Consider the following 13,049-nt stretch of genomic DNA (forward strand, 5'->3'; position numbering starts at 1 on the left):
GTACGTTAGACCGATACTTAGCTGTCATCTCTGAATGCTGTGAAACGCAATAGACGACCCCGTGAACTCTTTACTTCTTCAAAGGTTACACACAACTCACACGTGCCATGAATGATACATGTTTTAGTGCAATGTGAAGTTTTATCGCCATATAAGTATGGTCTAAAAGGCAACTAGTTAAATATTAGAGCTCGAATAGAGAGAAAATCGTAATGGCACGCGTGAAGACGTTTCATTTGATGTGCACCAGTTCAGGTACCTGTGAACAACCGTGGATGCACACGTTCGACCCTCTAGTACTGAGAGTTCTTGTCCCTCTTGCAAAAGCGCATAGTGCTTTTAGTTATGCGCTATAGAAATCTCCTTAATAAATAAATAAAATTCGTCTGCTTCGGTTATATTAAACCAGTTGTGCAAATATCTTAATCATTTAAAATCATTTTGATTAAGTTTCCCGAAAGGACCTTTGACTATCGATTTACATAATGAATCAGATTATTTTTAGGCAACATCTCCCGAACAGCTTTGAAACGGAGTCATTGAACTATGATTTGGAGCAGCTACTCTTTACCCTACGCAGCGGATTTATAATTATTGTCTGGCACCAAGAATTACAGCAATGGCGTGGATTCATTCATTTTCATCGTTTACAACAAAAATCTCAGGTAAGAACATTGCCTTGAAAGTTGATATAAAATCATTTTTATTGAGAACTTGCTAACAGGAAAAGTCTTGGTCCATTTGAATGCAGAGAGACACCCATCGAGCATTCATTTCCGACATCATGTCTGATCGCAGAAATAGAACACCAAATGCATTCATGAACCACAAATCTCTGCACAGACTTTAATGTTCACTTCCTGTGCATATCACGAACGTTGGCCCCCGACATCCCCTCGTTTCTTGACACTACAGGGGAAAAAAAGACAGAATCCACCACAAAACTCTGCCCACTATGCTACAGCGAAAAATGTTCACTTTGTATGCATCTGGCCTGAACGCACCACAAAATTCCGCCTAAGCGGCGTTACAAAACACAAATCTCACCATTAAACAAGATCGAGATATTCAAATCCAGGCAAACCTTCACAAATATCTCCAGAAAACACAGATCTACATTTATCACAAGCAAGCCGAGTACGATTAACATTCATTCTCACGTCAGTGCAGGAAAGTCTGTGTCACATTTATACAAAAAGTTATAGGAAATTGCCACACAACTGCATACAAAAACAGTAATAAACAAATGTTCAAATGGTTCGTATTGTATAGCAATATCTTAACGTTATTCATTCAAGATAATTCTTGAAATAAGCACAGCATGCCTGTTGCTTTATGTGATTGTCTTTACTGCACGATGTCCACATTTCTTCAAGAGATAATAAAGTTGTCTTATATAGAGAGGTAGTCTGGATTGGCCCAACACAACTCACCCAGCTCTCTCCCGAGTGCACTGAGGCTGACAACAATGACAAGATACCTTTTACAGATGTATCTTCCTTTATATTAAATGTTACTATAATATATTATTTATTTATATTTTGAAGCAGATCCATCGAGAACTTTGGATATAATAATATAATAAGAGAATATAATACTTTTGTATAAATGTGACACAGACTTTCCTGCACTGACGTGAGAAAATATTACACACTGCACACACCATTATGGGGGGGGGGGGGGGGGGAGTTATTATGGTCACCTCTGTACCATCTGCAGCCCCAACCCCTCCCCCCCCACCCTCCCCTATAATATATATATATCTATATACGGCTTGTGTGTGTGTGTGTCTGTCTGTCTGTCTGTGTGTTCGCGATTCACGGCCAAAGTTCTCGATGGATCTGCTTCAAATTTGGTGGGCATATTCAGGTAGACCCCGGACACAATCGTGGAAAATTTTGAACACGTGCGTGCTCTCAGCGCGCAGCGCTGAACCGATTTTGGTTTTTCTGTACATCCATTCCCAGTAACTCTTCCTTATCTTCTCCAGTGTTTTGCGCGTTTATCTCCCTTCCTTCGTACGGTGCGCCGGCAAAGCCGGCGTACACCCGCCGGCGAAGCCGGGTATTCGGCTCTACTTCTTCCCGGCGAAGCCGGCTACCCGGCGAAGCGGGTATTCATCTAGTATATATATATATATATATATATGAATCGCGAGACAGAGACAGACAGCGTGGCGGTTCATCACAATCACCTTTGCAGGCGAAGTCCTGTCAAACGGGATTGAGAATTTTAGAGCTTATTTCTTAGCCCTATATTATCTGTTGTGGCTTCTCAAATGCCAGAACATACAGACAGTCAAAAGCCGCTAGACCACATCACAAACAGAACTCTACAATACACAGGTTTTTGCACACACACACACACAAACACACACACACAGAGAAGCCGTATATATATATGTATATCTATATCTATAAATGTATAGAGATAGGTGAGAGTGTGTTTTTCGCGTGGCTATAAATTGATTCGACCTTTTCACTTTGACAGTAAGAACAACTTACGGGTGCAAGGGAAGCGTTCTGGACAGCGCAGTGACATTCTAAAAATAGTAACTTAGAAACGGGAATATGGATTGAAGCCACACGAAGGAAGGGAGATAAACGCAAAACACTGGAGAAGATAAGGAAGAGTTACTTGTAATGGTGAAATGAACACAAAAACCAAAATCGGTTCAGCGCTGCGCGCTGAGAGCACGTGTTGAAATATCTCATCGATGATATTGTGTCCGGGGTGTAGCTGAATACGGTGTCCAAATTTGAAAAAGATCCACCGAGAACTTTGGCGTTGTGATGTGGTGTAGCGGCTTTGGTGTGTCGGTATAGGGGCCCGGGTAGCTGAGGTGGAACCAAAATCGGTTCAGCGCTGCGCGCTGAGAGCACGTGTTGAGATATCGACCAGGTTGTGTCCTGTCCCGGGTGTACCTGAATATGCCCACCAAATTTGAAGCAGATCCATCGAGAACTTTGGCCGTGCATCGCGCACAAACACATATACATACACACACAGACAGACAGACAAACAGACAGACAGACAGACAGACACAAGTCGTATATATATATAGATACATTTATATATATAATTTTTTACATTATTTGTTCTTTTGCACACATACATCTCCAGCAGAAACAATGTCTCCTGTAGGAAAGCTTATAGCCGTATTCTCTTAAAACCGTGTACGCAGCACATGCTAACCACGATTTTTTTATCGTACATTCTGGCAAGACAAAGTTAACAGGTGTGTCCTAAAACACCTCAGATCATCATGTTTTTTCTTCTTTCCTTTTTGCAAAAGCTAGTCGGGGGAGGTTTCAAATAAACTTGTAAACATCGTCGGACAATGCTGTAATATCAAAAAAGAGGGAAAACATCACTCTTCCCTTTGATTCTCGAAACTGGCGCACGAGTCACTGACAGGATGATGAATTGCAAGTATATACTCGAATATCATTAGGCAACGTTAAGACGAACACTGCTGTCGTTTGGATAATAGACCCACACTCAGCGAGTTCAAAACGATGTTTGGCCATCTTCCATATAACATGATCATCCATCATTTCACAGCTCTAGATGAAACTCTGGCCACAAGTCTTGTCTGATTGTAGCAAAGTATATTGGCATTTCCACTCCCGAATTCTATCCTAACAATGGCAGGTCACTTCTAAGGTAATGGAACATTGCAGAAGAAACCTTCACTTATAGATCAAACCACAAACTACGTACATTCTCCACGGACGGATATTCATTTTGTTTTGTCATACTTTTTTTCTCTCCAGTTTTTTAAGTCATCGTCGGACGATTAAAATCACACATACATACTTGGCAACACCAATCGTTTCCTAGACAAAACATGCTTTTAACGTAGAACCGTTCAGGCTATTGTTTTTAAGAATGCTAAGTTTGGTTACATTGGCCTGTGACTCAATGCTGTAATATCAACTTCAGGTGAAAAGAAAAAAGCCTGTTCATACTTTCAAGTATTTTGAGAAAGTCCGGGTCAGAAATCAGTCTTTGGTAATCTTCAACTTTCACCGCAGTCACCGAAGACGTTTAACCCGTCTCCATAAAATTTATAACACAACTTTTAATTTTCGGCTGAAAACACAACCTTTTCAGTATTTTGCGTCATGGTCAAATCGTGGCAGGAACAGTCTCTGGAAATCTTCAACTGCCTTCAACTTCTTGTTCAGGCTTTTTGCCCATTTAAAAAGAATCGGTAGGCGGCATAACATCTTCATGCTAAAAAAACACAGCATCCAGGGCATTACATCTTCAGGCAAAACAGCAAAAACATACCTCATCAATCTTTTCCAACACAAACCAAGTCCCGACCAGACCCTCCCTTATTAACGGAGGTTTCCAGAGGCGGCAGTTTCATGACAGTCATGGCCGGGAGGCCACGCTCCCCGATCACGTGCATGGAAGTGGACACCGCCCCTCGCGGCATCTCCCCCACCCTCTTCTTCACACGCGTCGATCTCGGACGCCTCGAGGACTCATTGGGACGTCGCCCACCAGTAGAGGAGAGCTGTCGACGGACAACAGCGGGCGGTTGGCGGGAAGCATGCGAGGGTGTTCCGAGAAGGAGGTAGACCTGGTAATGTTGGTGCCTGGTGAACTCCCCGCAGCGGCCCCTCCTCCGGGAGCTCGTCTGGAGTTGGAGCGAGCTGGGTTGTCCTTAGAGAAGGACGGGGCCATGTCGAAGAGCGTGACTTCTGTGTGCTTGTGGTAGGAGTTAGGGTTCGCCCGGGACCCGCCTCGGGGCGTCGTCGGTTCTCCCCCTCCTCCTCCTCTTGGAGTGGAAGGCTGGGAAGAAGGCAGACCGCCTGGACGTGGAGAGAGCTCCTCCTGTGCGGCAGCTCCCCTGCTCTCGCAGAACGGCCTGACAGCCATGGGGTGGTGAGGGTCCAGGCGAGAGATGATCGACTGCCTCGTGTCTCCAACGCCTCGTGGCTAGGACTGGTGATTGTGGTGCATGAGGTGGCTGTTGTTGTTTTTGTTGTGGCTGTGGTTGCGGGTGTGGCTGTGATTTTGAGTGTGGCCATGCCCGTGGTTGTGGCTGTGGTTGTGGTGGTTGTTCTGGGCCTTCTTCGTGGGCTTGGACTCCGAGTGAGGTTGTTGGCGGTAGTTTCGACTCCGGGCCGAGGTGGATACCATCGAAGTCTTAGGGCGAGAAGACCTGGCGGATTGGATGACACAGTCTTCAGGGAGGGACAATTCCCTGACGTTCACATCGCTCTCACCCATATTTAGGTGGTAGACCCTAAGCCTGGAGTTATTGCTCGAGCTACTACCGCTGTTGCCGAGTGCTGCTCCGATGTGGGTGGCTCTCGCACCTGTGCCCATGGCACCGTAGACCTTGTGGTTGGAGGAATGGCGAGCGGACAGCGCTCCACTGGTGACACCTCGAGGTATGAAGCAAGCAGAGTCCAGCCCTGTCACGTTGTCGCTGTCCGTGTCGTAGGGAATCTCTGTCACCTGCGGATTACCAAATAAAAATGTTAAGGGATACCTGTACTCAAATGTAAGGCTTCGGACGTCAGACCAATTCACAAATGGCATCTGTTGTTGTCCATCAGTCAGTTACATTTGTTTTGTGTGAATATGATCAATACAATTGTATACGCTTGACCAAGGTACATTCGAAAGTACACCTGGAGTATAAGAACACATTTAGGTGCTCCCAAGGATGCCCGTTGATCACAAGCTGTGAATACGTTCTTGATAAAGAAAACGAACGCAAAACTGAACATACAATTGAAAAGCGGAAGGAACAGCCTTGAGCCTTTTCGGCGTAAAACGTTCGGTTAATTCCGCTTGAAGGGTGTTTCCGACCGTCCCCTTCGTTCTGCTGCTGACCCACTCCGCCTTCAGATCCCTCGCTCGAAACTCGCATCTGCTGGTCAGCGTGCATTCCCCTCCGCGGGCCCCTCCGTCTGGAACTCCCTGCCGCTTGAGCTTCGCCAGAGTCCCTCTCTTGACGCGTTGAAGAGTAGGTTGAAGACTCAGTTCTTCCCGTAGCTGGCTGCGACTTTTCATGTTCGACGTGATGTGTTGTGCCCCAAAAGACATTCTTGTGCTGTGCTCTGTGAGAGGTGTTTTCTTTGTGTTTAATATTATTTTTGTTTGGACCTAGCTATTGATGTGTACATTGTTGTTAAACAGTTGTTTGTTGTATGTTTATCAGGGTTTGCTAGTGTGTGATAGGGTTCGTGTCCGTCTGTAGATGTTAGTTTCTTTGTTAGTCCTGTGTTGACAACTCTTCGACAAGCGCTCGCGCTATATAAGCTTCATATTGATTGATTGATTGATTGGATACACATTTCCCCTTTAGTCTGTCTTTAAAATTGGTTTCTTTTTCCAATTGTCTGTTTAGTGTTGCCTTCGTTTTTACATTTAGTCAAGTTTTGACGAAATGTTTTTGACTAAATGTTTTAACATAGACGGGGGAATCGAGACGAGGGTGTGGTGTATATGTGTGTATGTGTAGAGCGATTCAGAGAAAATTACTGAGCCGATCCTCATGAAACTTGACATGAAAGTTTCTGAGTATGATATCCCCACACGTTTTTTTTCTTCATTTTTGGGGATAAATGTCTTTGATGAAGTCATATCCGGCTTTTTGTCAAAGTTGAGGCGGCACTGTCGCGCTCTCATTTTTCAACCAAATTGATTGAAATTTTGGTCAAATAATCTTCGACGAAGGCCGACTTTGGTATTGTATTTCAGCTTGGAGGCTTAAAAATAAATTAATGAGTTTGCTCTAAAAATATAAAAACATATGTCATGTTTACTCTTAAAATGTGATCACAATTAACGAAAATAGATTAGTTAATGCTACGATTAAAATTTAAGAAATCGATCCAAAATGATTTCATCTTATTCTTTATCATTTCTTGATTTCAAAAACATATAGATATGATATGTTGTATTCAAAACAAGCTCAGAAAGTTAACAAGAATACAGAAAAGTGTGCTTTTCTGCTTAGCGCATTACGCTACCGCGCTATTCTGGCTTGTCAATTTCACTGCGTTTTACACGTGAAAAGTGAGCAATTTCCTTCTCGCGGTGATTGACGATTATTGTCTTGTTGAAAAATGCAGTGCGTTCAGTTTCAATCCGTGAGTTCGACAGCTTGAATGAATGTAGTAATTTCGCCTTACGCGACCTGTCTCCATTAAGGCCTCTTTCCACACTCCTGCACAAAATCACTGCCTTTTGAGACAATTTCTCTATCGTCTAATGAGAAACGACACTGATAAACAAACCAAGCCGTCTCTTCTTGGCCCTGTCTTCCAAATAGCAATTTCTGACATCAGAAGCGAAACAAAGTTCGAGAAGATATCATGCATAAAATACCAATAATAGCGACACATGAACATTCTCGTGAATGTCTCCCGAGGAACTGACATATAATTTCGAATACAAAGTTTGTCTCGGTGACTTCGTCATTTTAGCAGTGGGAAATTACTTCCAAGGTCACCGCTAGGCTGAGCATGTATTGTCATTAACTGTTATCAACTCACCTCCGCCTCGTTATAGAAGCCCATGGAAGTCTTGCAGCGGCCAGGGTCGATGCTGTTCCGGTGTTTTCTCAAGGCCACGCGAGGGGCCGCGCGCCGGTCAGCCTCGTTCTCAGACGTGTCGCTGTCGTCCTCGTCCTCGCTTCGGTTCCCCTCGTGCACGCTCCAGGCGACCTCGTCGTCGTCATCTTGTCGTCGTTTACTTCCGTCGTCCTCGTCCTCGAGAAGAGCGCAGTGTCGGAACCTTTGGTTGAGGTCGTCTTGGTCTTTGAGCAGCCTCAGGATCTGTTGAGCTTTGGACAGGCGGTAGTTCTGGTTGAGACGAGAGAGAACCTTGTCTTCGTTTGTGGAAGGTGGGAGGCTGATCTCCGTCTCTTGTCTCTTGTCTGCCTGGGACATCATCTTGTTGTTGCTGTCGTCAATGTTGATAGTGATAGTGCTGCTGCTACCGTTGTTGTTGTTGTTGTTCTTCTTCTTCTTCTTCTTCTTGTACGTTAGCGATTTTATCACCGAGTTCTATGTCCACGTGTCACATGTCATCAATAAAAGAATGACATTGGTCTTGTTTTTAAGTAATTTTCTCTGGTTCGGGTCTACAGTGTTTGTTACGCGATACCACTTTGGTCTTCATATGATCTAAAGGTCACAGACCTGTCATGGTTTTGGTGTGTCTTTCCTGTTACATGTTTCACGTCGTTCGCTTTAATAACACCTTGTGAACAGATTTGTATCATTCCTAACGACGAAAGCCCACGCGGATCCGTAGTCCAAATGTCTTGGTACTGATGTAATCACATCGCGGAAGTTCTATTCTGTGTTGGCTTTGGCTTGTTGAACCTGTGGTCACTTTTTGTCTGAAAATGAAGGAGTGCATAATATGAATATCGAAGTGAATTGTAGTTGTGATATGAATTAGCTCAGTCTACAGTAGATGCACACACGTGCAGTTAAGAAAAATGGCCACATAGGCAACGAATGACCTGTACTGAAATGAACTCAAATTGAGCTGAGAAATTGACTGACTAACTGGCATGCTGACTGACATAACCAAGGACGGATTTATTTGTTGGCTGACTCTTTATAACTTAATTCAACAATTAACAAATTGACAGACTAACTGGAATGCCAAACTACATAAATAGCTTAAGCGACTTAAGCTAACTGCACTAGTGCTTCAAGCACCCGAACAAAGCTAACTAACTTACCAATCAGCCTCTAAGAGGTCCTAATTTTCAGACAATGACTGTTTGCATCAGACGTACGCACCAACCAACTCATGCAACTTCATAATGTTACCGATTGTATTGCCGAGAAAAGGTTTCAGTCAAGTAATAGGAGATAAATGTATTCCCCTTTGAGAAAAACCAAGAGGAATAAACCGTCATTTTAGGCAGAAAATAAAGTTACGCTGCGTCTTAGCAAAGGCCCTGTTTTTATATCATCTGATGTCTTTGGTCTTAGTAAGTATAGCCTTCTTTTCGCATGGCATTTTTGTGTGTGAAACACAATCTAAATTCATTGACATGGCCTTGAAAGTGACCTACCGCAAGAAAACTAATTCCAAACTCATTTACAAGGCACTCACATTAAATCAATCATGCGCCTTCAGAAATTTTCCCTTGAATTCTTTTGGTATGCACCCATACTCTGCCGTCCATTATTCGCACAGTGCAGGAAAGAGAATTAGAAATCAATGGTTTCCTGGGTGCAGGGTTTGTCCTGGCAATAAAACCCCGTCATAAATATTGTTTCTGGCTAAAGTCACGCCATCGATCAAAAGAAATATGCCAATAATCGATGCGGCCATGGTTGATTAGAGTAGGGCTGGGAATTTTGAGTGTGGGGAGTGAGAGAGAGAGTGAGAGGGACACAGATACACAAAGACAAAGAGGGACGGGGTAGGGGAGAAAAAGATGGGTGGGGAGTGGGTGATGGAGAAATATTTGGAGCTCGCCTTTGTTTACTCTACTTGTAAACCACCTCCATATGTCGAAAAAAGGCTCTCCTGGTAATAAGATTGGCCAGTATCAGCTTGAATTTATTTAATTCTAGAATATGTATAAGCCTATAATTATTAATGTATAGGAATCACTGCCGACCATTGAATGTATATTAGAGCGACATATGCAGACGATATATTTACAAACTACATCTATTTGTCATGATCAGACAAGTCCAAAAATAATCCAGAAATCTGCTGAAAAAAAGTTGTAATAAATTTAAAGGCTGCCATATTCGTAGCGTTCATTAATTAATTCATATTGTTTACATGTGCCAATAATGTTATGAAACTGTACCTAAGGGGATATAATAACGATTGGCTGTAGCTTTCGAACACAGAAAAAATTATTTCAGTATTGCAAAGTGGTGTTGATAGTGTCGAATGTAAACAGAACAGTCTCAAACGCCATCTTTGGTTTACGAAACGTCACGAAGTGACGTCAACGGTCTAAAAATAGCCCAAGTCCTGGAGAACTGTTGCTAAACAATGCAATAAAGAATTAATTATTTCTCGTAATTGGTAAGGACTTCAAACCTAAAACTTTGCAGGAAGCTTAATTTATACATCCCCGCAACGATGGGAAAAGCCCTGGAAGTAATTAAACTAATTAAATAGGACTATGTCAGCCTTTAAAACATACAATGACATGCCTTCTGTTAAGTTAAAGGACAGTTGTTAAAAATAAAAAGATATAAAATAACAGAATGTGTCGGCGTGTACTATTGTACATTATCGTATTCTTGTTTTTCTGACGATGTATGTTTGTATTTGACGTTCCTGAAAGTCATGACATTCTCTACAATACAATATCGTTACAAGGCCGTTAGAGGACACCGAAGCAGACTGTACCTGTGTGTTTGTGTGTGTGTGTGTGTGTGGTGTGTGTGTGCGTGTGTGTGCGCGCGCGCGTGCGTTCGCATGCGTGCGTGCGTGCGTGTGCCTGACTGTTTGTCTGTTTGTGTATCTGTTTGCACGTGCGTGTTTATGTGTATTTGTGCTTGAATGCGCGTGGGCTTGTCAGAGATCGTGTACATGACATTGTTTCTACGACGTTGACAGAACTGACGTTTATCTAGGTCGACAGAACTTTAAGTTTACTTACCTTGACAATTCATAAGCAAATACGCAGTCAGTATATATCCTAAAACTCTGAAGGCAACACATAAATAAATCACTCCTTTAAATATTTCTGTTGATGTCCACAAACTTCCACAAGGATTAATTTCCAGATCCGTACCGATTACATTCAACTGCTCACTGCACACGGAGCACAAACACTGATAGTATATTGTCCGAACCTGTTCCTACCTGGAATCAGTTATTTGCTTCTCCACGGTGAAGTCAGAAATTAACACACACGGTGCACTTTTTGACACAAACTCTTTGTGGATTTAAGCAATCTTTCACAAGATAAAGTCAGAAAATAACACACACTGTCTTTGTGTCTTCTGTAATACAAACTCGTTGCGGTAATGAGCAATCTGTCACAAGGTAATCAAGCTCGTAGGACTGTACAATACACGATCACGTTTCAGAGAACTCCTTAATTGTTTCTTGCCCTCCGTTCCATGGCAATCGCCTGCGTTTTAAAGTCCTGTGACCACAATAAATCGCGCAGTGTGTACGCCCGGCCAGGTCGGCTTATCGCTCTAACCCTAAATCCAAATCCGCAGCGTGTTATTTACCTATTTTCTGAGGCTTGGAGATATTAAATAGCCAGCAGCCATTCAGTCAAGTAGCCCTCACTTTGTTCCTTACCTGTGCGACGCAAACGCAAAAGTCTGGTCACCCTCCGCGCTTTTCTGAATTATCCAGCACAATGCAGAAGTTATAGTAAAGTGCGAGTGCAAAATAGCGCAATTGTCTTTGCCGCAGGAGATATTCGCGTTCGTCACAATATTGTCATCAGGCTTTGAGCGGATCAGCACACGGTTATGAAGGCTTTTTGCGGCGTTCTGGTCTTCAGTGTGAAATCAGGCGGAACTAGTCCAAGTTGTCGAACGAAACATGCTTGCCAAGCAGTGTGTAGCAGATTGGTATAATAATTTTCCTGGGCCCGTATGCTTATGAGGGAAGTTCGCGACAACTCCCGAAGTTTTGAGTGACATCGGAAGTACTTGCCTCACTTTCGTATGCATGGGCCGGAAAAAGGGTTTACTTTGAAGCAAAGCGAGGAAGTAACTCAGGGTAGTTTGCGACTACTTCTAATGTTTTGAGCGACATCGGAAGTACATCCTCACTTTCGCATGCATGGGACAAAAAAAGAGTTTACTTTGGAAGCTAACGAGGAAGTAAATGAGGGTAAATGTACTTCAGCCAGACCCAGTAGTAAACACGCTACTTCCACAGTTTCTCAGTGCAAAAAGGCAGGGCTTTTCTTTATTTTTCCATATCAAACTAGCGGTTGCTAGAAGCGCTGACCAACAAGTGTTCAGATATTTTTCTAATTGTCGTTTCTAGATAGTAAAATATGTGCTGAAAACAGTCAGCTATCGCACCATCAAGAAATCGGTTCCCTAGTACCCCTTTAAGGCTCTGGAACCACCCCGGGTGGCAATATCGGGTCGCAACAAAGAGTGTTCCCCATAGCCGGAAAGAGCCTCAACCGTGAAAGATAGAAAGAAAGATATTGAACAAAAAAGACGCACAACACCAATGGGAACCATTTGTGTTATCATACTTATATTAAAATATTGATGACCATGGAATAAATGGGTTATTTTTAGATTTCTGACAAAAAATCGCGAAAAACATGACAAATTGTCTTTTTTATAGCCTAAACTATGAAAGATTTAAAGACAAGTATTGAACACAAAAGATAGCAATGGATAATGGCAACAACATTCGCTCTCATTGTTGTACAAAATTGTTGATTGTTTTTTAATACTTTTCCGTTTTTGTGGATTTCACAAAGTATACCAATTAAACGGCAGTCCAGGTAACACGTCCGACTTTTTGCGGCTAAGAGCCTCAACATTTGAAGATAGAAAGACTATCATTGAACAAAAACTATGGTAAACACTAATGTTAATAACTTTTGATCTCACACTGATATTGAAATATTGATGACCATGCAATTAATGGGCTATTTTCAGATTTGTGGGTACAAAATCGCCCAAAACATGACAAATTGTCTTTTTTCTAGCCTAAAGTATGAAAGATTTAAAGACAAGTATTGAATATAAAAGATTGAACGGGATAATAGCAACAACATTTGCACTCATTGTTGTACAAAATTGTTGATTGTTCTTGAATATTTTCCGTTTTTGTGGATTTCACAAAGCGTACCGATTAATCGGCAACCCGTGTCAATCATCCGAATTATTTCATGCTGCGCCAAAACGATTGAAAATGGATGGAATATTAGTGTTTGAAGACAAAAGGCGCACATCGTCATGTTAAGCATATCTTGTTACACCGTATACACATCAAAATCGTGATAGCTCTTGGTTTGAATGTTACAATGTTTGATTTTGTGCAAGTTACACACATTGATACTGACAAAATGAAATGATATTCCAGGA

The 13,049-nt window shown here is 42.5% G+C and overlaps 1 protein-coding gene across 1 annotated transcript; it reads right to left on the reverse strand.

Moving 5' to 3' along the window:
- Positions 1-4,510: 4,510 nt before the first annotated feature.
- On the reverse strand, positions 4,511-8,262 carry LOC138953575 (non-canonical poly(A) RNA polymerase protein Trf4-1-like). Its single transcript, XM_070325418.1, has 2 exons — positions 7,527-8,262; positions 4,511-5,478 (listed from the first exon to the last, which is right to left on the reverse strand). Exons 1-2 carry the CDS (start codon positions 7,923-7,925, stop codon positions 4,954-4,956), a joined length of 924 nt encoding a protein of 307 aa, XP_070181519.1. The 5' UTR covers positions 7,926-8,262; the 3' UTR covers positions 4,511-4,953.
- Between the last annotated feature and the right edge of the window lie 4,787 nt (positions 8,263-13,049).

Source organism: Littorina saxatilis, linkage group LG17 (genome assembly GCF_037325665.1).
Source record: "Littorina saxatilis isolate snail1 linkage group LG17, US_GU_Lsax_2.0, whole genome shotgun sequence".
NCBI lineage: Eukaryota > Metazoa > Mollusca > Gastropoda > Littorinimorpha > Littorinidae > Littorina > Littorina saxatilis.

Coding starts and splice junctions, on each gene's coding strand:
- LOC138953575 (XM_070325418.1), bottom strand. CDS start 7,925: ATGATGTCCCAGGCAGACAAGAGACAAGAGACGGAGATCAGCCTCCCA. Junction 5,479..7,526: donor GCTTCTATAACGAGGCGGAG/GTGAGTTGATAA, acceptor GGTAATCCGCAG/GTGACAGAGATTCCCTACGA.